At 37.1% G+C, this 27,341-nt stretch overlaps 1 protein-coding gene across 4 annotated transcripts in view; it reads left to right on the top strand.

Annotated features, from left to right (window-relative positions):
- ZC3H13 (zinc finger CCCH-type containing 13) overlaps positions 1–27,341 on the top strand; it is a 70,720-nt gene that overhangs the window by 29,223 nt on the left and 14,156 nt on the right. Inside the window, exons 9-13 of one of the 4 annotated variants that reach the window (XM_056108569.1) lie at positions 8,755–9,017; positions 12,411–12,875; positions 20,046–20,234; positions 24,784–24,867; positions 25,218–25,761. In XM_056108569.1, the coding sequence (XP_055964544.1) occupies positions 8,755–9,017; positions 12,411–12,875; positions 20,046–20,234; positions 24,784–24,867; positions 25,218–25,761 (1,545 nt within the window). Of the gene's footprint in view, positions 1–8,709; positions 9,018–12,410; positions 12,876–20,045; positions 20,235–24,783; positions 24,868–25,217; positions 25,762–27,341 lie in introns of all 4 variants that reach the window. The other 3 variants (XM_056108562.1, XM_056108553.1, XM_056108578.1) reach the window with 3 other exon arrangements.

Here is a 27,341-nt window from a genome sequence, read left to right as displayed (position 1 = left end):
GCTCTTTATTTTAATAATATATTACATAGGAGATCGTGCAAAGGGCAGGAGCTCATGCTTTGCATGCAAGAACCCCAGGTTCAGACATTCTGCATGGTTGGCCTGAGCATCCAGGCCAGGAATAACCCTCAGGACTACAACAAGTGTGACTCACAAACAAGTGAAATACAGCAGAGTAATATTTAAAAATTGTCTATTTGAAGGTCTTAAACTAATGCAATAGTAACTAGATTGTAGCTATAAAGAGATTGAGTTTGATCTAACTTTCCTGGTGTTTTTCTTATGGACTTGTATGCAGTATCAGTTTGATACAGAATCAGCTATAAGTCTCAGTATTCAAGATTTAAATCTGTAAGGCAGTAGTACCCAAACTGCACAATGGAGTAGCCTGAGTCTTTATAGACTATTGTGTGTGTGTGTATAAAGCTGTGTTACCCCAAATATATATGTGTGTGTGTGTGTACATATATATGTATATATATTTATAAACTCTTGATGGCTAGTTCTAATACATAGTCATTTTATTTTCGGCCACCCCCAACAGTACTCAGGAGTTACTCCTGGTAAGGTGCTTGGTGAACCATGAAGTGCCAGGGATTCAACCTAGGCCTTCAGCATACAAAGCAAGCACACTGATCTTTTGAGTTCTTTCCCAGACCTCTAGAAATAGTCTGATTTTGTTAGTAAGGGAAGCAATGTTTGTACTGAGATTTTAAAATCTTATGAATGTAGTGTTAAAGTTTTGGAATTCATAAATTTAAATTCGTCTTTTACTAAAAAATGTGCATACAGAGTTAGCCCAAGGCTGACACACTACTCGATAGATCATTGAGTTTTCAAGCATTTTTTTCCTTTTGTGGTTTATCTTATGGTTGAATATGACTAATAATGTTTTCATTTTTGTATTCATATTCCAAGCAGCAGGGAAAAAACTAGGGAAGAAAGCCTTCATCTTTCTGAAAATCTGTCTTTCCATTCTCCTTATCTTAAAGATGTAAAACAGCAGATTAGGTGATAGGATAGTTTTTTTTGCATGCTGCTCTACTTGGGAGATGGCATTTCTGTACATGTTAATTAGGTAATGAGCTGATTGGAGTAGAAGCACTATTACCTGGCACTCTATTAAGAAAGCTGTGTGACAACTATTATGAACCAGCCAATTAAGGAATTAATATAGCTTTTTAATTTCAGGGGCTTAAAAAGCAGGCTGCCTTGCATGCAGCCAACCTGAGTTCAGCCCTAACTCTACACCTGAGGAAAGCCAGGAGTAAGCCTTGAGCTCTGCTGGGAGTGGCCCATAAACAAAACAAAAAGGTTAAACAAAACACAGATTTTTCTAAGAAGGATTTAGGCAATTGTCCTTTCTTAATCTTGGTAAGAGATCATTTTGTCAAATGTAGATGGCAATCTCCCCTTCTCTGTAATTTAGAAGAACCAGAATGATTCTGTCACTGTTGCTTGGATGTAGCAATATTGCAGCTTGCTGGAGCAATATAAGAATATTTAACTGGCTCATCTACAGTTCCTGAACATACTTTCCAAAAATATATTTACTCATTTCAGTTAGATACTTCTTTAAAAATGACATGTATATCAGATCAAGATTATATTAAATGCTTTTGCTGGTTTACATTATAAGAAGTCTTAACTCTCCCCATGTGTCTTTGTGCTTTTGTTATTTTGACCCCAAATCATTTACTTTTGAAAAGATATCATTTTGTATTACAAGGAATTGAGTTTTACACAAGTTGAAACTTCATTTTCCACTCTATCTCTGGCTTTCTTTATGGAGAGCAATTTGATGTGCTTAGGACTACCTGTTAATGTATGACAAGTTCTGAAATTCGCTTATTTCTCTTGTCTAAGGAAATGAAGCTTTGTAGCTAGGAGTGCTAAAGTACTTTGTAGCTAGGACTACTAAAGTATTTTGTAGCTAGAAGTGCCACATTGACCGGCTACAAAAGGGCATTTTTATTTAATAGATGTTAATCTAATTTCTAGGTGTTTATTTTAAAGGCAGATCTGTTTTAAGTACTGTTAATATTTATTCTAAAAACAAATACTGTGTTGAGATTGTTTTGTCACTGTTTTCAAATTGATGAAGTACGTAATTAAAGGTTGGTATCTAAGTTCCTTGTAAGTAAGTTGCCGTCTAAGGTTAATTTAGATGTTATAATGGGCTTGCCTAGCAGTACTTTGACTACCAGGATGTCTTGAGTTTAAGTAAAAGTATAAATTATTTATCCCTCCAAAAGATACTAAATACTTACTGTGTGGGTAGGCACCATCCTAAAAGCTGTGGGTTTAATAGTTTAATAATAATAATAAGTGCTTTGTTATTATGGGTGGAAGTTATAAAGTTAATTGTGTGTAAAAGGTATATTTCAAATATAAATTTCTTTTTTAAATAAAATTTTTATTAGAACTATTGGAAATATATCGTAAGGGATGATTTTCTATTGAATGAAAGAGTAATTGCCTCTGGGGCAGATGATCATATGATTCAGTACCACCAGAGTATTCTTTAACTAAGTCATCCCTGTTTTCTGTTTCTTAGTTTTATAACTTTCCAGATCAGTAACTCCTAATCTGAGGTCTGTTGTTGAATTTTAGGGGGCTTGAAAAAACCTTGATTTTTAAGTATCATGGTTTATGGATAAATTTTGCCTCTGTGTGTTTTGGTGAGTGGCCATAGTTTCCCTCCAAGATTCTTCATTTTCCACCTCTCCAGAAAGACAGAAATTCCTCATGGCTCTGCGGGGTGGAGGAGGGAGGAACCTTGCAAGCAGTGCCTAGGGGACCTTGTGGTGCCCAAATTTGAGATACCGGTATACAAAACATGCGCTCTAGTCTTTTGCACTGTCTCAGCCCAGAATTCATCATTCTTTAGACCCCTGTCACTGCTCTGACATCAGAATTTGAATACTTTCCTCCGTTTGGTTGGTCATATAAACTATATTAAGAATACAAATATTCTTTGTTTCCAATGGCACTACATTCTGTTATGAAATTGCTGTTGAAGTCACTACTTTGGAAGCCACAGTCTTAATGGAATGTTGTTTCCAGTTTGCTTTCCTCAGCAGTGATTTATTTATACATCATTGATCTCAATCTTAATATTTCTTGCATATATTTTAAAGCTTTATAGATTACTCTGCTTTTAGAAAGAGTAGTAATTTCCTGTCATTTTAAAAATAAACTTTCATGGCTGTTCTCTACAGAGAATGTAAGATCTTAGAACTTGACTAAGTATTTTTATTCTGTTTATTTGGAAAGAGATATAACTCAGGAAAATTAGATTCAAATGAGATATTTAGTCAGAAAAATCACTTGTGGGATGAATTTATCTGTTATATTATGGTACTCCTAATCAATTGTTTATAATGATGTTTGAATTGACCTGTAATATCTTACTTGGTAAATAAAAATCTAAATTTTCTACACTTTGTAGAATCAGAACAGTGAACCAATATATCAGTATAATTAAACAACTTAAAACCGTCAGTATTTTTGAATAGTGGTGCCCGCTCAAGCAATTTGATGAACAACGGGAGGACATTGCTACAGTGCTACAGTTAACCAAAGACAATCAGCTTCTCTGTATATAGTCTCTGAAGCTTCCCTGCACTTGCTTGTTGATATTTGGCAAAATAAGATTTTACTGGCAGGTAATATATTTTAGTCAAAATGTTAGATTGTCAAAGTTTGATTAAGTGAGAAAATATTAGGGCATAGCTAGTTGTTTTTGTTTTTAATATGGGTATCTGTATTTAATAATCAGGAATATAAATGCGTGCATAAAATTTATCCAGATTTGAAAGACAGATGTAATTATTCGAACTTGACTTTGACTTTAGCTTGATAGAATAAGAAAATTGCCATCAAATTGATGTCTTGTTTTCTTTCAACAGTTGTACACATTTATCCGAATTACTGTATTTATGCCTTTGAAAAGTGTTTATTAGAGCCATTCTTGATTCATTGAGTATATACCACTCATACAGAAATACTGTGTCTGAACTGTTCTGAACTCCAGTCTGGGGTTCCAGATATGCAGCGATATTGTATATAGACTGAATTCATAATTTCTTGAGAAGAGGTATACTAGTGTAGCTGAATTCTATAAAGATGATAGAGAAGATATTACTATAACATATTCAACATTGCTTACACAAAAATGCAATAGTATAATGATGCTCCTTTTTTTGTGAAATAAAGTTTTTATTGAAACTTACTTAGCAAGATGTGAAGGGATAGAAAGGGAGAAGTACATGAAAGTGAATGTAGGCTTCTCAAGAGTGGTAAAGGCAAGCAAAGAAAGAGATAAGCAGTGAAGATAGTGTTCAAGGGGGAACATGGACTTGAAGAGCAGGCCTCTTACATTCATTTTGTTTCATTGTACGTCTCTCTACTCCCCTCCATTTTTGTTTTGGAAAAAAAAAATCCCAGGCATTTCATTTCATTAAAGATACATTTTAGTATGTATCTTTAAAGAAAAAAAGACATTTTGAAGGTTCAGTGCCACCAGCAGGTATTCAATCTGTACCTGTGAGGCGAGTGCATCAGCAGCCTGATGGTGCATTCGGACTTCCAGATACCCCAAATTGCTGCTGTGCCTTTGGCCAGACCCTAAAAACTTGGGGCAAAGTTTACCAAGAAAGTGAACAGCCAAAAGTTAGGTGTGTGGGAGACACACCCATGTACCACCTCCAGCTCAGCTATATAATTGGAGGCATAGCCTCTCTGGTTCCTGTTCTGGTTCCTTCACAGTCATGACCCTAGAGATTCAGAAACAAGTCTCAAAACCCAATGGCTTTTGGCAGAAACGCATCCAATCCCCGCAGTAGATTACCAGCACCGGGCCAATAAGGGGAATAGGTTTCGTGCCTTGGCCTGTTCCCCCTGGCAGCCCAGTGGCTGTCATCCTCCAGAGGCCACTGGACAGTCAGGTTTGGGCCCGCAGTGATGGGACACGTGGGGCCTCACGGCATGGAGGTGGAGCCGGTCCTTTCCTCCGTGTTCCAACGAGACCCCAAGTTTCCGCCCACAAAAGGCCTCTCTGGCTCCTAATCAAGCTGCTTAACGGCCATGATCCCAGAGACTCAGAAACAAATATCTGAACCCAGCGGCTTTTGGCAGAAATGCTTCCAGATCCCGAGTAGGTTACTGTTGCTGGGCCACCCCAGGGGGAAAAGGGTGCTGTCCCTCCACCTGCTCCCCCTTGGTAGCTCAGTGGCCACCATCCTCCAGAGACCATTGGACAGTCAAAATTGGGCCCTCAGTGATGAGACATGAGAGGCCTCACGGGATGGGGGTGGAGCTGACCCTTTCCTCCCCATCCCAACAATACCCAAGTTGCCGCCCACGAAGAGCCTCTCTGGCTCCTGATCAAGCTGCTTAGCGGCCATGATCGCAGAGAATCAGGAACAAGTCTCGGAACCCAGCAGGTTTTAGCAGAAATCCCTCCAGATTTAATTGTTAAAATTTCAGAATTTCAAAATTGCGCGGCCACTACTGCAACTGCGCAACATCATATGTTATTCATAACCAGCAATAGAAAACAAATTGTCTACTGTTGCCTTTTCTGCAGATCTGAGTGTTGGGGTAAAATCCCAAATAATAATGGTGGGTCTGGTGTCAAAATATTGAATGTAATCAAAGTAGAGAGTAATGTGAAAATCATCTGCCCCACAGGTAGGGGGAGGGTGTGGGATGGGGGTATACTGGGGAGTTTGGTGGTGGAGAATGGGCACTGAAGGTATGGGTGTTTCATTGTATGACCGATACTTAAATCCGAAAGCTTTGTAACTGCTCTCACAGTGATTCAATAAATAAAATTATAAAAATGAAGAAAAGAAAGTAAGGTGGAGTTCATGCCCAATTCAATCAGCCTAATCAGTGGCTGAATAAATAGCAGTACTCCTACATAAAAAAAAAAGACATTTAAAAATACATGTAATTGCTATTATAACTTGAAGAAAGAGTATGTAATAATTTAAAATACAAATTTCGAAGGCATGGTTGAATATCTTTTATAGTATTTCCCAGTTACTGTTTGTTAACACATCATAAAAGATATGCCACCATTTTATATTAAAATGTAACCTTTGTATTCATACTGGGAATTGCTTGCTAATGAATTATCCATAGTTATGTGCTTAATTGAATTCTGTCTGTATAGCTCAAAAGTACTTTCATGTAAATAATAGTTTAGGAGAGAAAATAAGGTGCATGGAGCCAGAGAGAAAGTACAGTGGGTAAGGCACTTTCTTGCCTTGCACCAGGTAAACCCAGATTTAAGCGGTCCCTTGAGAACCACCAACTATGACACAAATCCTGAAAAAAAATCCATACTCAAAGGACTGTCTATCTAGCACAAAGCTCCATGCTACCTGACTACCTGAGCATAGCCTGATGTAGTCCTGAGGGCCCTAACCATCCAGGGGAGGGAAAAATAAATATGTAAACGAAATTAAGTCAAGAAGATTCAGGCACTTAAAGTTTTGTTTAATAAAGTGGAACATTGCCTTACTTTATCATTGGCTTAGTTAGACTTGGTTCTCAGTCCTCACAGTTACGACACGGTTGCATTCTTAAAGATAAAAAGAAATTATCTACGTAAAGCACTGAAAATTGTCTCATGTACACAGTAACTAAGTATATTAGATGCTATTGATATTAGAGCTTTCATCATTATCGTGTTAATGGTTTTGTCTTCACTTTGTGCGGTGCACCAAAATAATGCTTGGAGCATAGAAGGTACTCACTTAGTATTTGTTCAGCAACTTATTTTTTTGGAATTTGGACCATACTAGCTTATGCTTGGGCCTTACTCCTGACTCTTTGCTCAGGGCTCTGGGGACCAAATGGTGTTCCGGGAATCAAATTCAGCCCTGTGCAAGGCAAGTGTCCTACCCTCTGTACTCTTTGCCCCTCAAAGTGGCATTTTAATAATAACTTCATATTTAAAGATAAACAGTGGTTCAAAGGTAAAATGTTTTGCATCATGGGTAGGAGTTTTTCTTAAAAAATTTCTTAGTCTTTTATATTTTCTTTAAATGAAACATTCCCCAGATATTTTCATTTCACATCGGGTTTTAATTATAACAACATTAAAAATGCTTTTGATTGAAATATAGCTAAAGATCGGTTTTCTTCGTGTGCTATAAATCACTGTGCTTGGAAAGAATATACTTTTTTTAAAAAAAAAGTATTAACTTTTATTTGTTCAGTAAGCTTTTTTTTTTTTAATTTAAATTTTGTTATCTTTTTCCCTCAGATAAAGAAATATCTTATTTTTTGAGTATATTACTGTAGTATTCTGGAAACGAAACTGCTAATAATTTTGGCCAGATTCCAGTTTTTTTGGCACACCTTTCGTATATGCACAATGAACATAAGTCCAGATCCTAAAGAGAGTCTGGTTTGGCTTACACCCATAATTCAACCCAATTTGCTGATGGATTCTCTTTTTTCATTATTCTGTCACCTTTTAAAAGTGTAGTAATATGGGAAAATCTGAAAGTGCTCTTTTCACCTTAGGCTTGGACTTAATGTAACAAAATAGCCGCCTTATGGATTGTCTGTCATTGTGTCCTCACATGAAGGAAAAAATGAATTCTGATCTCAGTTTTATAATGATGCTAATACTATCATGTGAATCTAGATCAATATCTGTTTGGGGCAGTAGAGCGAAATTCAACAAACAATTTTGGGAGAACAGTATACTCAACCCATAATGACCATCAGGCTTTTAAACCTTTTTTTTTTTTTTTTTTTTTTTTTTTTATTGATTGAATTTTTTTTTCTTTTTTATTAGTGAAACAACATGAGGTACAGTTGTAGATTTACAAATTTTGTGCTTGGATCTCGGTCATACCACGATTAAATACCCATCCCTCCACCAGTGCCCATTTTCCACCACCAGGATAATATCCCTCCCCCCCATCCTCCCATCCCCCCATCTCCCCCTGCCACTGTGGCAGGGCATTCCCCCCTGTTCTCTCTCTCCTCCTGGGCGCTGTGATCAGCCAAAGAGGCATTGAGTGGCGAACATGTTCAGTCCAGTCTACTTTCAACCTAAACCTTTTTTTTTATCCTGAAGACTAGGTAAATGACTAAAATGCTATAGTTTGACAATTTGACAACATACTGGTGTTCTGATCATAGTATAATTTAATAACCCGAGGCTTGAACTTAAGGTTTTGTCATTTCTCATGCTATTGAATGACACCAAATTTGACTTGAAATAAGATTAGATGATAATATATTTCAGGTTTTGTTTTAAACTCCATAAACTAGTCACAAAGGGTGATTAAAAAAAAAAAGTTGTGTGTAACACCTAGAAATATATTTAAAATCAACTAAAATTCCAGTTCAGTGTTAAACTGCATGTTTTACTTTAGATATTTCCAAATTGACTGGAACATAATTAAAATTAGAAAGCAAGGAACAATAGTAATTACAGTGATTCTTCTGGAATGCATTTAAGTGGCCACTATTCATAATTGCTTTCTGAGTTTGGGTAAGACCCATTGAACATTTCAGCTGAACCATAAATAAATTCCGAATAGAATCAATTATAGTGACTTATCACTTATTTTTAATAGGCCACATAGAGCTTGTGTCTATCCTCCACCAGATCAAGAATGGTCTGTTTAGTCCTAGATTGCTCAGTAGTAAAGGCTCTTGAATGTTTTTTATTTATAGGTCTACCTCACCCATAGGGCAACATCATTCTCCTCTGTCTTCTAGACATCACTCATCTTCCTCACAATCAGGATCATCTATTCAAAGACATTCTCCTTCTCCTCGTCGAAAAAGAACCCCTTCACCATCTTATCAGAGGACAATAACTCCACCTTTACGGCGTTCTGCTTCTCCTTATCCTTCACATTCTTTGTCTTCACCAAGAAAGCAAAGTCCCCCAAGACATCGCTCTCCCTTGCGAGAGAAAGGGAGGCATGATCATGAACGAACTTCACAGTCTCATGATCGACGTCATGAAAGGAGAGAAGGTATATACTATAATTTGTCTTATTTTTAGTTCCCCTGTTGTTATAATAAGGAATAAAAGAAAATTTTTATTTGGTTTTCTGAAACAGGAAAGTTTTTGAGAGCAGGAAGATGCTTAATGGTATGGGTATAATCTATTAAATAGGCATTAATATGTAAAGTCGGTGATTTTTTTTTTAGTTAAAATGTTTTACTTGCATTCTGATTCTTTGTTGTTATAGTACTTAGTTACCCCCTTCCACTTCCCTTAATAGTGTCACAGATCAAACCCGGAGCTTCATACATTAAGACATGTGCTTTATCACTGAGTCTCATCCTCAGCCTGTTAGTTCATTCTCTAGAACAAAGAAGAAAAGAAAAGCCACAAACCCCAAGGAGCAGAGTTCAAAAGTATCAGAATTACTTTGATAAAGAAGAGTTGGAAGAACATAAAGAAGTACAATACACACTTAAGTGATCACTTTTTCACGTGTAACTCAAAGTCTTAACAAGTTTCCTTTCTAGATTCCTGAGAAATTGAGAAATTAAGTTAATTGAATTTAGTAGTCCCTGCAAGTGGATTTCTTGTATTATTTGGCAGTAAGTCTAAGAGTTCTTATTATTTTCTCATTTTTAGCTTCTTGTCCTTATTTATTTAATATCACAAGTCATATGTACTACCTTTCCTGAGTTAGTTTTTGAATATTATGAGTGTGCTTGGGCAGTCACAATCACGATCACGACCATCCTGTTGTTCGTTGACTGCCTCGAGCAGGCACCAGTAACGTCTCCTTCATCCTAGCCCTGAGATTTTTAAAAAAGTGCCATATTCAAGGCTCTTTCAGGGTTAGGAAAATGAGACCCATCATTGTTACTGGTATTTGGCATATTGGGTACAGCACGGGGAGTTTGCCAGACTGCCGTGTGGGCAGGTTACATTTGGTAGCCTGCCAGTTTGTCCAAACCAAAACAATAAACGAAAAAAAATTCACCCCCAAAGAGAATACCCAACTAAAAGAATACCCAATCTAAAAAAGACAAGCTAGGGGCTGGAGTGATAGCACAACGGGTAGGGCATCTGCCTTGCATGCAGCTGACCCGGGTTTGATTCCCAGCATCCCATATGATCCCCCAAGCATCACCAGGAGTAACCCCTGTGCATTGCTGGGTGTGACCCAAAAAGCAAAAACAAAACAAAACAAAAGACAAGCTACATTTAAACAGTTGCACGTAAACTCTCACTAGGAAAAGCAATCTACAAGCACGAGTTAGGAAAGCAGGCACCATTTAGGAACTCCTGCACAAGGTCAAGAGCAGATTTGGCTTCCAGGGGCTCCAGCCACTTGGTTACTCCAGTCCTACATTTCTATTAAGCATTTTAAAAGCCTGTCGTGAGTATAGTACAGAAATCTCTCATGAAACATGTTGAACTTAGTTATTCTCTTCCTATCAACAGTGCAAGATAATCAAGTTATTTTATTCAGAAAATGATAGATGCTAGGTAGGGACTGGAGAGAGAACCTATTTGATAGAATTTTTCCTTGTGTACATGATTTTGGAACCTGATCGGCATAATAGTATTTATGGAACATTGATAAAATGGGAAAATACTTACACCTATAAGATATTTTAAAACTAATGTATTGTTTATAGTGAATGATTACCTGTTGAATAAAAACTGTTGTAGAACATTAGGATTAAATATGCTAATGTGATGGAAATAGTATGCAGTTGTAAGTTATGAGAATGTTTTATGGTAATAATCCTTTCAAAGATAAACCATGTTTTTAAGGTTTCTAAGATATTTCTTTGACCTTACATATAAGAGATGTTGGAAACAGATTCTTATTTCTTTAAATTTAAACTTCATTTCTGAAATAATAATCATGGTGGAAGGATGGGAAGATAGGTAAGAACACAACAGAATATGTTTATGTGTTTACATGTATTTTATACCTGTATTGTATTATATGTATTTGTAAAGATAGATAAGAGCGTCATTAAAAAAAGAAAGTGAACAAAATTTTGAGCATAATTTCCATTAAGAGAACTGGAAGTGATAGATCCCAATAAAAAGGAATGAAGAAATACAAATTCTTACCTAGTGCTTCTATCCTTAATTGGCATTTGTGAAAGACATCATTGTGGGGGAGATAAGTTACTGATATGAAAATGTAAGGGGTTTGGTGGAGCATGGTTGTTTGGGTGCTTATGAAAGTCTATGGATCTAGTCATTGGAAGCAGAAAAAAATAAAAATTTACAGTGTCTAACCATGAATATAGTTGCCTAAATAGTACAGACCTTGGGACAGTTCCAGAATGTAAGAGCAACTTATGAAAGAATCTGATAAAAAGGGCAGGGTTTGTTCTGTGAAGCTCTCATGTCAGTTCTTTGACTTAATGTAAGATTTTTTTTAATGGAGGACAGTGACAGTGAAAAGTAAATGTCTCTGGAGTTGGAGAGATGGATCAGGAGGCAGAGCACTTCTCTCATATGTTGCTAACCCAGACTCAGTCCTGACACTGCCTATGGTGCCTATGTATCACCAGGAGTGATCCCTGAGTACAGAACAAGGAGTGCATCCTAACCACTACCCAGGCATGACCTATAAGCACTGTCACTGTCACTGTCCTCCTGTTGTTCATCGATTTTTCTTGAGTGGGCACCAGTAACATCTCCATTGTGAGACTTGTTGTTACTGTGTTTGGCATATCGAGTATGTCACAGGTAGCTTGTCAGGCTTTGCCGTGCGGGCAGAATACTCTTAGTAGCTTGCCGGGCTCTCCAAGAGGGGTGGAGGAATCAAATCTGGGTCAGCTGCGTGCAAGGCAAACACCCTACCCTCTATGCTATCGCTCCAGCCCTAGTTGTGAGACTTGTTTTTACTGTTTTTGGCGTATCAAGTACGTCACAGGTAGCTTGCCAGGCTTTGCTGTGTGGGCGAGATACTTGCGGTAGCTTGCCAGGCTCTCCAAGAGGGGCAGAGGAATCGAACCCAGGTGGGCCGCGTGCAAGGCAAATGCCCTACCCGCTGTGCTGTTGCTCCAGCTCGATGTAATAAGCAACAACAAAAAAATTACCTCATTGCTAGCTAGTATACTGAGAGGTATCCTCCAGAGCTAAGTACCTTTGAGGTAATCATATAGTCTAATCTAATTTAATACTTGGTAAAATTAAAGTCATTTCTAAAAAAGTAGAGTAGCAGTTATATTAGACCAACATTTAAGTTTCTGTTAAGACTTCTAAATCAGATTCAGAGTTTTATCCAAGTTTATCCAATCAAGAACCTAGTTGTCTAAATGCTAAGAAAATTATCTTTGGAACTTTAGCTTAAGAAGGATTGTAACTATTATTTGTCTAATTGCTCAAAATTTTGTAGAAGCAATTAAGGTTGATTTCCAAAATTGTATTACAGAAACTCGAGGCAAGAGAGATAGAGACAAGGAGGTAAGAGAAGATCGAGAGTATGAACAGGATCAGAGCTCTTCTAGAGAACACAGAGATGACAGAGACCCTCGAGATGGTCGGGATCGAAGAGATGCCAGAGATACTAGAGACCGAAGGGAAGTAAGAGATTCTAGAGACATTCGGGACTCCAGGGAGATGAGAGACTATAGCAGAGACAATAAAGACAGCCGTGATCCCAGAGATTCTCGGTCAGCTCGTGACGCCCATGACTACAGGGAACGTGACAATCGTGATACACACCGAAAGGAGGACACGTATCAGGAAGAATCCCGGAGTTATGGCAGAAACCATTTGAGAGAAGAAAGTTCTCGTACTGAAATAAGGAATGATTCCAGAAGTGAGTCTCGAGGTGAAATTAGGAATGATCGGCTAGGCAGAAGTAGGGGAAGAGGTCCAGAGTTGCCTGAAAAGGGTAAGGTCTTCGGGTTGTCAGTGAACTGTTTCTTACATGTTTGTATAGATACATTAAATCTCCTAAGGTTTCTTTTATAAATATAATTTCTTACATTAACATGTGTCAAAGCAATGTTTAACTAACTGAATTTATCTGGGCAGAGATGGCGGTGGTTTGGGCCACACCTCGTGTCGCTCAGGGGTTACTCCTGGTCTATACTCAGGAATCATTCTCGGTGGTACTGGGGGATCATGTGGGGTACCAGGCACCAAACGCAGTTTGGCCAATTGCAAGGCAAACACCCCACCCACTGTACTATTGTTTTGGCCCCTAAATGAAATTTTTACATAGCCCATAAATTCTGAACAGGAATTGTTAGCTAAAGTGATAAGAGATGAAACTGACCAATATGACACAGAAAAAAATTGTTATCAGACCACAACTTAGAGTTGAAAACATAGCTCTTTTATACAGTAAAAGATGCATAAGCAATAAAGTCATCATTAGAGTGGGATTAAAATGGTAAGTTTTCTAAATTGATCATATCAGAAATGACAATAGCAAATACAGTCTGTATTCAGTATTTGATGTCAGGATCTTGAAAAGTTCCCTGAAAAGTATTTGCTATCCCCCAGTAACTTCCTACCTAAATGTATTTGTCTTACCTGGTAGACCTGAATTTGCTTTGATCTCTTTCTTCTACTACTTTTTCTACCCCAAAATTCTGCTGTACTAGTTTTATCACTTGTATTCTTTTCTGTGGTCTGTTGTTTTGCCCAGTTAGTGTTACGGTATTTTAGTTAAGGATCCTCACCTTTTCCTTCATAGTTGTCTTCTCTTGACCCTTTGCTTTTTCACAAACATTTTTAAACTGGAGTTGTTTTTTAAGTTTTGTGGAAAACTGTTGGACTTTTATTTCAATGCATTAAATGTATCAACTTGTAAATTTTTTTCTGTTAAAGTCATGTATATAGTTTATTACTGGGTACCTTCTTTTTTGTTGTCACTGGAAATGGTACTTAAGAAATTTTTGTTGTTTATTCATTTTTAATTTTTATGATACTGTTGTTAAAATGTTTCTTAAATAATGCATTCACAGGGTTCAGAACTTAAAAGGTATGGAAAATTGATAGTGTAGTTTTGTTTCCTCTCATTAGATTTGTATGAATCATTTTGAAAAGTAGTCTACATGAACAGATGTATATGCCCATTCATTTTCCTCTTGTTTTATGATATAAATTTTTAAGGAACTTTATACTTAAAAAAACCAGCCCCCCAAATAACTTATCAATTATGTATCTGTCAGCTTGGTGAGCAGTTCCCTTCTTTTGGTGCATAGTGTATACTTAGGGTATACCGCGAAGTTAAGCTACATTGATTGGTGGATTTGTGAAAGTTCTGATTTCAGGTTTTGAATATTTCTTAGTAAATGTGTATATATTATTCAGCAAACGGAATGATAGTTTTTAAAATGCTATAGCCTTTAAAACATTTCATTTTCTAACATCTGTTTCTGGTGTGTGGAAATGGCAGTTGATATTTACTAATCATACATTGCAATGTTGCTTTATTTTCTTATAGATCTAATTACTCTTTTAAACATTTATGCCAGACAAATTTGCCTGTTCCCTTCTAATTATTACTTACTTAACATTGATACCCTGCTGGGCAGCTCTTTTCATAATAAAGTGTTGAATGTAAGTGGTTTAATAGGCTTCTTTACTTTGCTTCAGATCTTAAAGGATTGCTGCTGGCATTTCATTATTAAGCATGGTGTTTATAGCTTTTTAGTAAATGTTTTTTATTGTGTTAAATAATGTTTCCTGATTTTTCCAGCTTTATCAACTGATTTTACTGTGACTCTAGTATCTTGAAAGAAGCATTCAGTTTACCCTCCTTTTTATCTTGTAATAGTCCCTTAGTTTCAGGGGTTGTGGGTGGAATGTGGTGGGGGAGGGAGTGGGGAGCAATTTCCTCCCAGACAGTACTCATGAGGCCCAGGAATTTTTAATAAGCTGGCCAACTGGCCCAACAGTGCAATGTTAGGGCCTGAGTAAGCTGTGCTGGGAATTACCCTTTCAGTGCTTTGGACCCTTCAGGGGTATATAAAAGTATTGTTGGGAAGGCCATACAGTACCATGGTTTAAGCTGAGTTGGCTGCATGCCCCTTAACCCCTGTACTATTTTTCCAGTCCATACATTAATATATATATTATTTTTAAGTTGGGGTAGGGTGGGGGTGGGGGTGTCTTCCAAGTAGTGGTCAGGAAACCTGGGGACCCCTCCTAGCAGTTACTGGCCAGTTAGACCAGTGGTTAAATGCTAAGGCCAGAGGATCCTAAGCAGTGTGCTGGAAACTTCCTGAGTCCAGTGATACCAAGGAGACCTTTTGCTGCTGTGGATGAAACTAATAGTTGGCATATGCAAGGCATGTACCATAGCATTGTGTGCTATCTTTCTGGTTCCTACATTAATACAATTTTTAATTGAGAACTATCTTTGCATTTTCAAGATAATTTTTAAAGTTCTATTTTTGTTGAAATTTAATTATATATTAAGCATCTGTTTTTACTTGAGATTGGACTGAACTCTCTCATAAAAGGCATAGAGTGACTGAATGACTAAGGATAAACAAAATCCATCTCTTTATCAGAGCTTGCAAGAAAGAGATAAAGCTGAACTAGGATAAACAGAGGCTATGAGTGAAAGGTTAGAAAATAATTATACAGGTTAATTAAAAAGCAGGAATGGCTGTATTTATATCAGATAATAAGAGATAGGGGCAGTTGTATGCTGGTCAAGAGAAAAGTAAGTCAAGAGGACTTAACTCTTAAAAATATGTACTGGGGGCCAAGTGATAGTACAGTCGATAGGACTCTTATCTTGTACTAGGCCAACCCTGATTTGATCTCCAGGACCCTATATTGTCCCCTAAACTCATCAGAAGTAACCTTGATCCCATGTGTAGAGTAAGAAGTAAGCCCTGGGCACCACTAGTTGTGACCCAGACCACCCCCAACTCCCCCTCCCCAAAACATATGTACCAAACGAAAGGGCACCAAAATGTATATATATTTTTTAAAACCTTTGCTAATCAACCTAGAAGAGATAAATCAATAGCATGGTAGTAATGGGAGACACATTCCTCTCTTATCATTCCTCTTATCATTCCTCTCTTAACATCCCTCTCTTATCATTGGACCTATCAACCAGACCAAATATCAGTAAGGAGACAAGAGCTGAAGAATTGGAAGAACTAGGATTAATAGACATATACAGGACCCTTCACCTCATAAAAATCTGGCAAATACATTTTTTTTTCAGTGTGTATGGAATAGTCTTCAGAATAGACCACATCCTGGGGCACAAATTCATTACCCATAAATCAGAAAAATAGAAAACAATATGAAGTGTCTTTTCAGGCTACAGTTTTGTTTTTTTTTTTAGGCTACAGTTTTATGAAGGTAGAAATTAACTATCAAAAGAAATCTAAGAAAAGCTCTGATATTTGAAAAGTGGACAGAATACCGTTAAACAACCATTGGGTAAAGAGAAAATTAAAGGAAAAAATAAAAGATTCCCTGCAAAGTTGGAGAGATAGTACAGGGGCCCAATATTTCTGATGAACATTCATGCAAGGACCATACACTGTGATCAAGTGGGGTTTTATCCCAGTATGAAAGGATGTGCTCAATATACTCAAACCAGTGAATGTAATGTCTTATCAACAAGGGGAAGATAAAAATCATATAATAATATCAATTGATGCAGAGAAAGCTTTTAACCAGATGATCTCAGCTGTGGAATGTAGAGAAAAACAAAAGAAGAGAAAATAAGAGAATAGACAATATGAAACATTGTGAGTCTTTTTTCTTTTTTTCATAGAGCCTTAACTAGTTTGGATTCTTACCTAGTGGTGAATGAGGATTCCTTTTTTTCCATATCCTCCCTCCACCACAATCCCAGCAACTTGTTCTTTTTAACCTTTTTGATACAGCCATTTTCATCTGTGTGAGGTGATATTTCATTGTTGTGGTTTGTATTTCCATAATTAGTGTTAAGCATTATTTTCATGTGCTTCTTCACCATCTGAATTTCTTGGGGAAGTATATGTTTTTCTCATTTTAAAGGGGTAGCCTATGATTTATGTTGTTAGTTTTTTGGCCTATTGTGGGTATTAGCCCTTTATTAGATACATTTGAGATTTCTTCTACTCAGTATAATGTCTTTTTGTTTCATTGATTTTTTTCCATTTTTCACTTTTATAAAATATTTAATTTTCACTTACCACTGAATTCCTTTGTATGTCACAGAAGTCAGTGTCATAGTTTTGCCTATGTTTTCTTTCTGTAGATTTATGTCTAACGTGAAAGTTTTTACACTAGTTTGAATTAACATTTGTGCATTGGCGTGAGATAATGCTCTTGTTTCCACATTTTGCTCATGCAGTCTAATTTCCCCAACATAACGTGTTGAAGAAATTAGACTATTTTTTCTCTGCTCTATGCTCTTGTCTCCCATTTTGTAAATTAACTGTCCGTAATGCTCGAGCCCATGACACAGTGCTTACTATGCCCTGTGGTACCAGGGACCATCACAGCTACTGCTGCATTGCTTAGTGGTCCCCATGGCCAACCAGGTAATGCTCAGACACCTCAAGGGTTATACCTGGTGATGCTTGGGAAAGGCAGTAGGGTGCACTCAAGAGAAGCAGAAAGTGAACTCTGAGATTCAAGGCATGTGTACTAACTCCTGTATTACCTCCTCAGCTTTTTCGTCTTTTACAGTGAGAGTTTATTTCTAGACATTCAATTCTGACCCCCTTGTTTGAATGCCTTTTTTTTCATTTCAGTATTACCATGTTTTTGATTACTTTCGTAGTATGAAATCCGAGAACACAGTGGTTCCCATCTTTTTTCTCGGGATTGTTTTGTCTATTCAACGACTCTTGTGGTTCTTTATACATTTTATTCATGTTTATTCTATTTTATTCATGTTTATTCTATGTTTATTCTATTTTATTCTATTTTCTTGATTTGTGGAGAGAGCTTCTGCTGAGGATTTAATCTGCTCAGGGATCACTCCTGGCAGTACTTGGGAGACCATGTACAATTCTGGGGATCAAACCAGGATTGGCCATATGCAAGACAAGTGCCATAATCCCTGTACTACCTCTCAAACTCCTATTCCATTTTATTGAAGAATGCCATTGAAATCAGGATACTACTTGTATTAAGTCTGTATCATTTCCCAAAGTTGGTGATAACTCCCATGGTGGTACTGGAGTGATCCAACAGGGTTGCTTGTAACTTTGATGCAATTAGGGGAGTGCTTACTGTTTGATCACTTAAAGAAAGTAGATTTCTAGGATGTGCTGAATGGTGTTTTTTCAAAAAGGAGGTGATAAGCAAGTTTGGCAGTCTCTGTTCTATATATTGTTTTGGACAAGATGTTTCCTGTAAATTGTTAATTCTTCCAATCTTTGAACATGAAACAACTTTCCATATCTTCATGTCTTCTATTTCTTCCAATAGTGACTTAGAATCTCAACAGATCTCAACAAGTTTTTAATCTCAGCAAGTTTGTAATCAATCCTTTGTTGATTCCTAGAAAGTTGAGAAACATAAGATCACCTTCTTAGCAGATTTTTGAATTTTCTATAGGTGTTGCTAACTATAAGTGCTATTCTATACAGTAGATATTTAGGACCTGTTCATTTTACAGTACAATAGAAATTTTGTACACTTTACTAACAAATATTGTGCATACTTTGTGCACATATTTACTAACAAATGTACACATATTCACTAATAAATATTTCCATATTTCCCTCTCCTTTCAACACCTGGCAGCCACATTAAACTTTTTGCTTCTGTGAGATTGAATATTTCAAATTTCTCAGATAAATGGTATCTATGTAGTAGTAGTATACAAATGTAGTATTTGTCCTTCTGTATCCAAATGTCCTGATTATCCATGTTTTCATAAATGAAAGGATTTTCTTTCTTTCTTTCCTTTTTTGATCAGTGATGCTCAGCATTACTCCTGGCGGTGCTCGAGGAACTATGTGGGATGCTGGGGATTAAACCCCGAGTCAGCAGCATGCAAGGCAAATGTCCTACCCGCTATATTATTGCTTTGGCCTCTATTAGAAGGATATTCTTTTTTAAGACTAAATAATATTCCAATTGTGCATATGTCTGTAATACATTTATTTTAAATTTTTAATATTTCAAAAATTTTAGGAACCATGATTTACAAGACTGTTAATGATGGGGCTACAGTTTCTTTATCCAGTCATCTGTCATGAACATTTTGTCTAATCAGACTATAATGAACCTGTAAATGTAAATATCTTTCCAAGATAGCGATTTCAATTCCTTTCCATATTTATATTATATATGTATACACACATACCCATAAATGGGATTGCTGGATCACATAGTAGTTTACTTTTAATTTTTTGAGGTGCTCCCATACTGTTTTCATAATGTCTTTCTAGCCTTTCATTACCATCACCACAATCTGGATACTCAGCTTCGTCATCACAGGATTTTCTGTGTTACATTTTTAGAGCCACATTCAAATATATTCTCCTTCTACCAACTTGATACATAAAAAATGTGTTCCTTGGTCTAGATGTGCCAGAGTTGGTTTAACCATTCACATATTGAAATATGTTTAGATATTTTCCATGTTTGGGCTATTGAAACTACTATGAGTTCCCCACCTTTTTGTTTTTTCCTCCTATTTTTGCTTCCCCAGCAGTACTTACCCTGGCAGTGCAGGTCAGAAGGTTCAGTGTTTGGCCCAGAATTCCAGTGCTGTGATATTTGGGACTACCAGCACACACCAGCGATACTTGAGATTCGTGTGCCAGGGATCAAACACAGAACCTCATGAATTCCAAGCATGTGCTTCAACCCTTTGACTTATATCCTCAGACCTCCCATGATAGGACTCTCTATAGAAAAGGGAAACTGGGACTTAGCTTACCAAAGTCAATCATTAGACATGTTGGGTGCTTTTATCCACCATTTGAGTCTTCTTTCAACAATGATTGCCACCCTTTAGAGTTTTTAAAGAAGCACCTTTATCAGTTTGCTTTGGTGAGGAAAGACTGTGACTGATGAACCTTGTTCAAAAAAGTGTATATCTTAAACATTTGTGTGAATATCCTTTGTTTAGGAAGCCGAGGCACAAGAAGTTCTCAAATTGATAGTCACAGTAGTAGTAACTACCATGACAGCTGGGAAACTCGAAGTAGCTATCCTGAAAGAGACAGATACCCTGAAAGAGACAGCCGAGACCAAGCAAGGGATTCTTCCTTTGAGAGAAGACATGGGGAGCGAGACCGTCGAGACAACAGAGAAAGAGGTTTGTCAAATAGAATACTAACAGTGACTAATATTTACTTGGGAGAATTGTTAATGTTTAAATCACTTTACTTTTTTCATGTGAAATATCTGAAGATGTTTTCTTGTAGATACATCTATGTAACTATTTGATGCATTTGCTCATAATCTTGTTTACTTAGCTTAGGAGATAATATTTAAATAGGTATTACTATTACTTGGCAACAGAGAATGCCTTGCTATATATCTCTCTCACCATAACCAAATAATTCACAGCCCTTCAAAGAATGTAGGTGATGGGATGCCATTTCAAACATTGCAAATTCAGGAAATACTTAAACTCTCCCATGCATGTATCCTGACCATTCACTGTGATAAACTGTTGTGTAAGGAGTGTCAGAGAAGTATAAGAAAAACATGATGGTAATGAGACTGAGGGAAACTTTTATTCATGCTCCTTCCTGAGAACAAGTAATAATTTAGCAATTTTTGTACATCTTAAAGCTAAAAACTTTCAGTTATTTATTAGATTGTCTCAGATCAATTTTGAAGTATGATTACTGGAAGGCACTTAAGAAAGTTTGTAAGTACTTTCTCTAACAAAAGTTTTATTGTCTATGTGATTTGCCTCTTTAAACATTTTAGATCTTATGAACTTACTTGGCTGGTTACTGACATAAGATTTTCTTTACTGTATGCTACAAAGTAGTGGAATAGGGAATTGAACATTGATACTTGGCAGTAGGTTGAATAAGAGATGCCCACTATGCTGAATAAGGACAGAGATGAGAAAACAGTTTTTATATTACCCTGCCCTTTGTGGCATAGAGGAGATCAGAAACACAGACGAGGTCAGTTTGATTGGGTTGTTAGTATTGGCAGAACCCTGGAGATACAGTGTAAGAGGAAAGGCACTTTCCTAGCATGTGGCTACTGTGATAGCCAACCCTGGCTCAAAGCACCAGCACCATGTATGGATGTATGATTCCCTCCATACTGCCCAGGATCACTGCTGAGCACAGAATCAGGAAGATCCCTCAGCTCTTTCAGGTGTGGCCCAGTACCCACCACCCCATCCCACAACCCCTCACTCTCCACACGCAAACACAAAAAAGTTAGAATAAATGTTAATGCATTTGGACTAAAGAATATTTGGCATTTTCTTCATTATATATGGAGTTGGATTTTATGTGTTCTATGTTTGTATCTGATTTTCCCCCTGTTTATATCTGATTCCCCCCCCCCATAACATTGATTCACCATTTCTACTTCTTTAAGACCATGCTTAGTAATAACTTTTTCTGTATCTTATTATTTTTTGTCTTTTGGGCCACATTTGGTGATGCTCAGGGTTTACTCCTGACTCTGTGCTCAGAGGTCAGTTGGGCATGAGTTGTGGGGTAACAATATGGAGAGCTGGGGATTGAACCCAGGTCTGCTGTGTTACAGGACTTTACCCACTGTACTAGCTCTCTGGCCCCTGTATCTTATTTTTCAATTATTTTTTTCTTGTTTCTTATCCTAGCTTAGGATTTCTTGCCTGAATTTAATAGTAACATCTGCTTTCAGTCTTACATAACTTAGTTACATGCATTGAAGTACCAAGAACCTTCACCATTGCTTGATGCATGTTTCCTAAATTTAGTATCCTTAATATGCTGTTAATTCAGGTTATGTGTATTTAAAAATTCCTTTAAATTCTTTTCTCTTTATAATGTCCCTGTGAATCAGGTACTAGAGAATCCATGTTTAACTGTTCAGAAGTCTTAAGTGAAGAGTTGGGTAGAGATTTTTCCAATATTACAGAGAAGTAAGTGTCAGAGCTGAGATTCACATTCAGTTCAGTTCTTGTGACTAAAAGCTCTGCTCTTTATTTTTCTTTCCTGTAACTATTTTAGTAAGTTTAATGCTGCAATAGAAAAACATTTTTGAGGTTAATATCTTCTAGATATCAATAGATAACCATGAATAGTTATTTGCTCTGTTGTTTCTTAAATTATAGTACATCTTATGCTTATAAAACTTAACGGGAAGAGTTGAGATTACCTCCAAGAGAAGCAGTGATTAAATGTTAGCAAGGAAGTAAACAAAGGAACCTATGTAGAAATAAAGGATATGAGAGGATAGTTACTTTCAGGTAGTGTTTATATAAAATTGAGTTGATATTTATGGAAGAAAGAATAACAGGAGAAACTAGTCTTGCAAAAAATTGAACATAAAAGTGTTCCATATAAGGAAAGATTCTGTTGCTTATTATACTAGTCTTAACAATGTCTTGATGTGTAAAGAAGACCAATGTGATTAGAATATGGTGAGAAATAGGAAATTAATAGAGGTTGAGGTTAGGTTAGAGATATAGCCAGGCACGTCATTCTCTGCTTCAGAATTTGTCTTTTTCTTTTGATTTTTCACAAGCAAATCAGGGTACATATTACAATTGAAATATAAATGTTGCTGAGAATGCATGATGGAAGATACATTTTTACCCTGTGTGGAGATAAACAAATATGCGTTGAAGTCATAAAAAATTACAAGGTTTGAGTTATAGGATGCTGTAACTTAGTAGGGAGGAAAGGGATTTAGGAAAAAGTGAGACATCTATATTGTAAATGTTCTAACAAATCAGACCGAGAAGTTTGGGTTTGATTTCCTTTTTACTACCTAAAGTTAACTACTTTTAGGCAGCTAGATAAAATTGTTTTCATAAAAATTTATAAAGGAATGTGGGGATAAGACTGAAGACAAGGATAGCAATCAGTTAACTATTAATAATATTGACATCTAAGAACTGATTAGAATTTGAGTTAGTAATATTACTTCTAGGGATACAGAGAGGAAATGTTATAAAATGTTTGGAGATGAAGTTTCTGATACTTAACTAGCTCAAATATCCAACTTGTGAATGTGTCTCATTAAAATAGTAAATCTAAGAAGAAAAGCCTATCTATCTATTTATTTATTTATTTACTTATTTATTGAGGGGTGGCCACACCTGGCTCTACTCGGGGGTGACTCCTTGTATTCAGGAGTCAGTCCTGGTGGGCCTGGAGGACCATTTGGGGTGCTGGGGATGGAAGGAGAAACACATCTTTGAAAAACACGTTTATGGAGAAAGATAGAAAGGCTAGTTTAGAACTGTTACAGTGATATTTTTACATCTTTCAATTTTCATTGAAGTAAGAATCTGTGTCACTTGGATTGGGAAGATTAGGTTTTATCTGCCAAACGAATCAGTAAAGGAGTCTTCCTGATACTGCTGCAGTCAGAAGATTCATGTTTGAATCTCGATAAGTTGCAGTATTGAATTTATTTTAGGTTGTTTTATAGTCACTGTAACATTAATAGGACCCCTACTCCCGATCCTAGCCATCAATTTGGGTACCTTAAAACATGAGATACAGGTAATTCTGGGAATCCAAAATGAATCCTTTTAAATTCAAGTTGGTTTTAGCGAGAATTAGAGGGTTTGAGATATACTGATCCTGCGTCTTAATGAGTTCTAATGAATCTTCGTGATTTTGAAATGTCAGTATCTAAACTAAGTTCTGTGACTATTATTTGCTGTTGATTTTGTGTTTGGTTGGTTTGGTTTGGGAATATACTCAGCAATGCTGGGGACAGCTCCTAGTTCTGGGCCTGGGGCTTGCTCCAAGAGTGCTCAGGGGACCATGTAGTGCTGGGATTCAAACTCGGGCCTCCAGCATGCAGAGTATATGCTCAGCCCATTGAATCATTACCCCAGCTCTGATTTCTCTGTAAGAAGAGGAGAAAAGTTCTAGACACATCTTTTTTCTTTTTTAAACTTTAGTTTTAAAATTCTAAGATGTTTCAGTATCTTTTCTCTGATATGAAAATTATTTCTCTTTTTCATCTGTAAGAGGAAAGAAAGTCAAATTATTTACTGATCGTTTTCTTAAAAATATGTCTAAGGTATTCTTCTTAATAAATTGATGTTAGGTATTTCACTTACCAATTTTTTTAATATAGCATAGAATAATTTTTATGACTAACCAGTAGACATTATATATTACAAAAATAGAAGCATCATGGTAGCTAGCTTTGATCCTACCACAGTGGTTCTATCTTTCTGGAAAAGGTTATGCCATATTTTAAAATATACGTATGTATTTTGTCTCAGACTGATTTCCTACTCAACTGTGCATTATCGGTAGCATGCGTTTATTTTCTCATTGTTTATATGATGTGTATATAGGGGGGAAATATGTATACATATATCTGTATGTATACACATGTGTATATATATACAATGTGATGGGATGGACTGTTTGCAGTTTAAGAAAACAACTTTTCATCTGAGTAGTTTTGTGATTGATTTTATTATTATAAATATATCACTAGTATTAAACGTTGCATTTGATTATTTCATTATTGCTAAGAATCAGTACCCTGCTTAATATTCTGGTGTATGATAAATTGATGTTGCAGCAACAAATATTGACAAATGTTTTGTTCTACTATTTTTTTCACATAATAGCTACACGTTGATGTGTATATATTTCGGCCTGAAATTAGAGGTGTGACTTACGAGGGAAATTTTTTTTTTCCTTCAGCTCCTATGTTCTACACCTCCTGCTGCCCCTATCCTTTGCCACCAGTGTTCTCAGGTCCTGCTGGGGGGACAGAGAAGATCAGAGGTGAAGGGTAGAGATGGCAGAAAGTGGGGTTGGAACAGTGGGCTGGAGGTAGGGCAGGGAGCATGCAGAGCAAGATCAAAGGTGGATCAGTGGGCGGTGGGAGGGGGTTGATGGGAAGCAGAAAACATGAGAGTTAGAGGGCAAATAAAAATTACTTTGAAGTAAAAATTACTTTTAAACATCTAGGGGTGATTATTTGAATGATTAAATTTAAAAATACAGTATGTGATTTATATTTGCTGCCAGTGTGACTGACCCATTACAGAGCTTAAAATTTAAGATTTGCCTGCTGTCTTACCAATAGAGTATCTGTCAAATTAATCACTGACAAAACTTGATTTTTATTGTAGATCAAAGACCAAGCTCACCAATTCGACATCAGGGAAGGAATGACGAGCTTGAGCGTGATGAAAGAAGAGAGGAACGAAGAGTAGACAGAATGGATGATAGAAGAGACGAGAGGGCTAGAGAAAGAGATCGGGAACGGGAACGAGATAGAGAACGGGAGCGAGAGAGGGAGCGGGAAAGGGAAAGAGAGAAAGAGAGAGAACTCGAAAGAGAGCGTGCTAGGGAACGGGAGAGAGAGAGAGAGAAAGAGAGAGACCGTGAAAGAGAGAGAGAACGAGACCATGACCGAGAGAGGGAGCGAGAGAGGGAGCGAGAGAGGGAAAAAGAACGGGAGCGAGAAAGAGAAGAAAGGGAGAGGGAGAGGGAGAGAGAAAGGGAGAGAGAGAGGGAGAGGGAACGAGAAAGAGCAAGAGAAAGGGAGAAAGAACAAGAGCGTCAGAGGGATTGGGAAGAGAAAGAGAAAGGACGGGATGACCGCAGAGAGAAGCGAGAAGATATCCGGGAAGACAGGATTCCAAGAGATGGACATGATGAAAGAAAATCAAAGTAAGAATGATTTGTGCATCAGTTTTTCTAAGTTTGATTTTTGGTTTTAAAAACAAAAGTCCCCCAAATGGACAAGCTGCTTTTGCCTTGCACATAATCCACCTGGGTTCGATCCCTGGTACCACCTAACCATCCCAGGCCTCTGAGTAGAGCCAGGTATAAGTCCCGATCACAGCTGGATATGATCCAGAGACCAAAAAAGTGATAGAATCAGTGAAGTTTAGTATTCCAGCACATTCACTTTATAGCTAGTTAATGGGGTTTACATGTCACCAAGATACATGGCCTGAGCTGTTCCTGACAATACTTCCTGGCTTATGTTTATGTCCTATGTCTGAGGTACTCCCTAGAGGCTACAGAAGCGTTCACAATCTCTTAGAAGTCAGGGAGTCCTGTAACCCAGTGCATGGCTAGAATATGGAGAGATAAGATGGTGTCTACTCTCAGGGTGTGGAGTTTAGTGGTTACTGAGGTAAAAAGAAGTGATGATCTTACAAAACAAGCCTCGGGGTGTTTTCTGCTTTTCATAGCCTTTTCACAAAAAGAATGTATTTGCTCAGGTATTTGAGAAGCCCGGGGCTAGTTTCCACTTGTTCTACTGTGGCCTTATCCAGATTCTCAAGGCATCAGGAATAGAATCTCTCCTTCTGCAGTGTTTTCTTTTATGTTAGTTCCAGTCTCAGAAAGGTTTTCCTCATGAAATGTCTTTGACGGATGACTAAGACTAGCTCAGGCAATACCTCACAGTTTTGTATGCGCCCCTCTCTCTGACAGAGGTTCTCACTAGATGCTAAGTTAGTCACTGTGGCCATGAGCGTTCTAAATTCTAATTAGTTGAGTTTGAGATTTTTATGGCCTCAAAACGTAATAGGCATTAACAACTTTTGAAAGAATAAAAAACATGTAATAAAGTGTTTAAGTTTAAAATTGACTGAAAATAATTTATCTTTAAATTATATGCCCCTATATTCATTTTATTATCTCAAGGTACATAGAGACTTCTTGCTTCAGACTTTCATGAATCATTGCTGTTTTGGATTATGGTTCAAGGCAGAAACAGAATTCAGAAGTAGTTTTCTTGCATTAGGTCTGGCTTCCCCCTTCCCTCATTTAAAAAAAAAAAACAAAAGTCTTTAATATAAAATGTAGACGCTAAATTTCACAGGTGCACAATACATATTTTTTCCATCACCTGATATTTTTCCTCATTGTCTTTCCTTCTTTCCATAGCTTTGTATGCTTTGGGGTATTACATACCTGTTTTATTTCTTAGAGACTCTTTTTTTTTTTTTCTCACTTTTTGGGTCACACCTGGTGCTGCGCAGGGATTACTCCTGGCTTTGAACTCAGGAATTACTCCTGGCGGTGCTCAGGGAACCGTATGGAATGCTGGGAATCGAACCCAGGTCGGCCGCGTGCAAGGCACATGCCCTACCCGCTGTGCTATCGCTCCAGCCCAAGAGACTAACCTTTTTAAAGATTTATTTTTCTGACAATCCAGTGAAAATGAACAACCATGTTAGTGAAGAGTTAGACTAAAATGTATCAGGCTGGGAACAAAATCAAGAAAATGTTCATGA

The sequence above is a fragment of the Sorex fumeus genome, unplaced genomic scaffold, assembly GCF_029834395.1.
Source record: "Sorex fumeus unplaced genomic scaffold, SorFum_2.1 ptg000008l, whole genome shotgun sequence".
NCBI classification, from domain to species: Eukaryota; Metazoa; Chordata; class Mammalia; order Eulipotyphla; family Soricidae; genus Sorex; species Sorex fumeus.
Note: the sequence above shows the minus strand (reverse complement) of the source record. Positions and strands in the feature narration are given on the sequence as shown.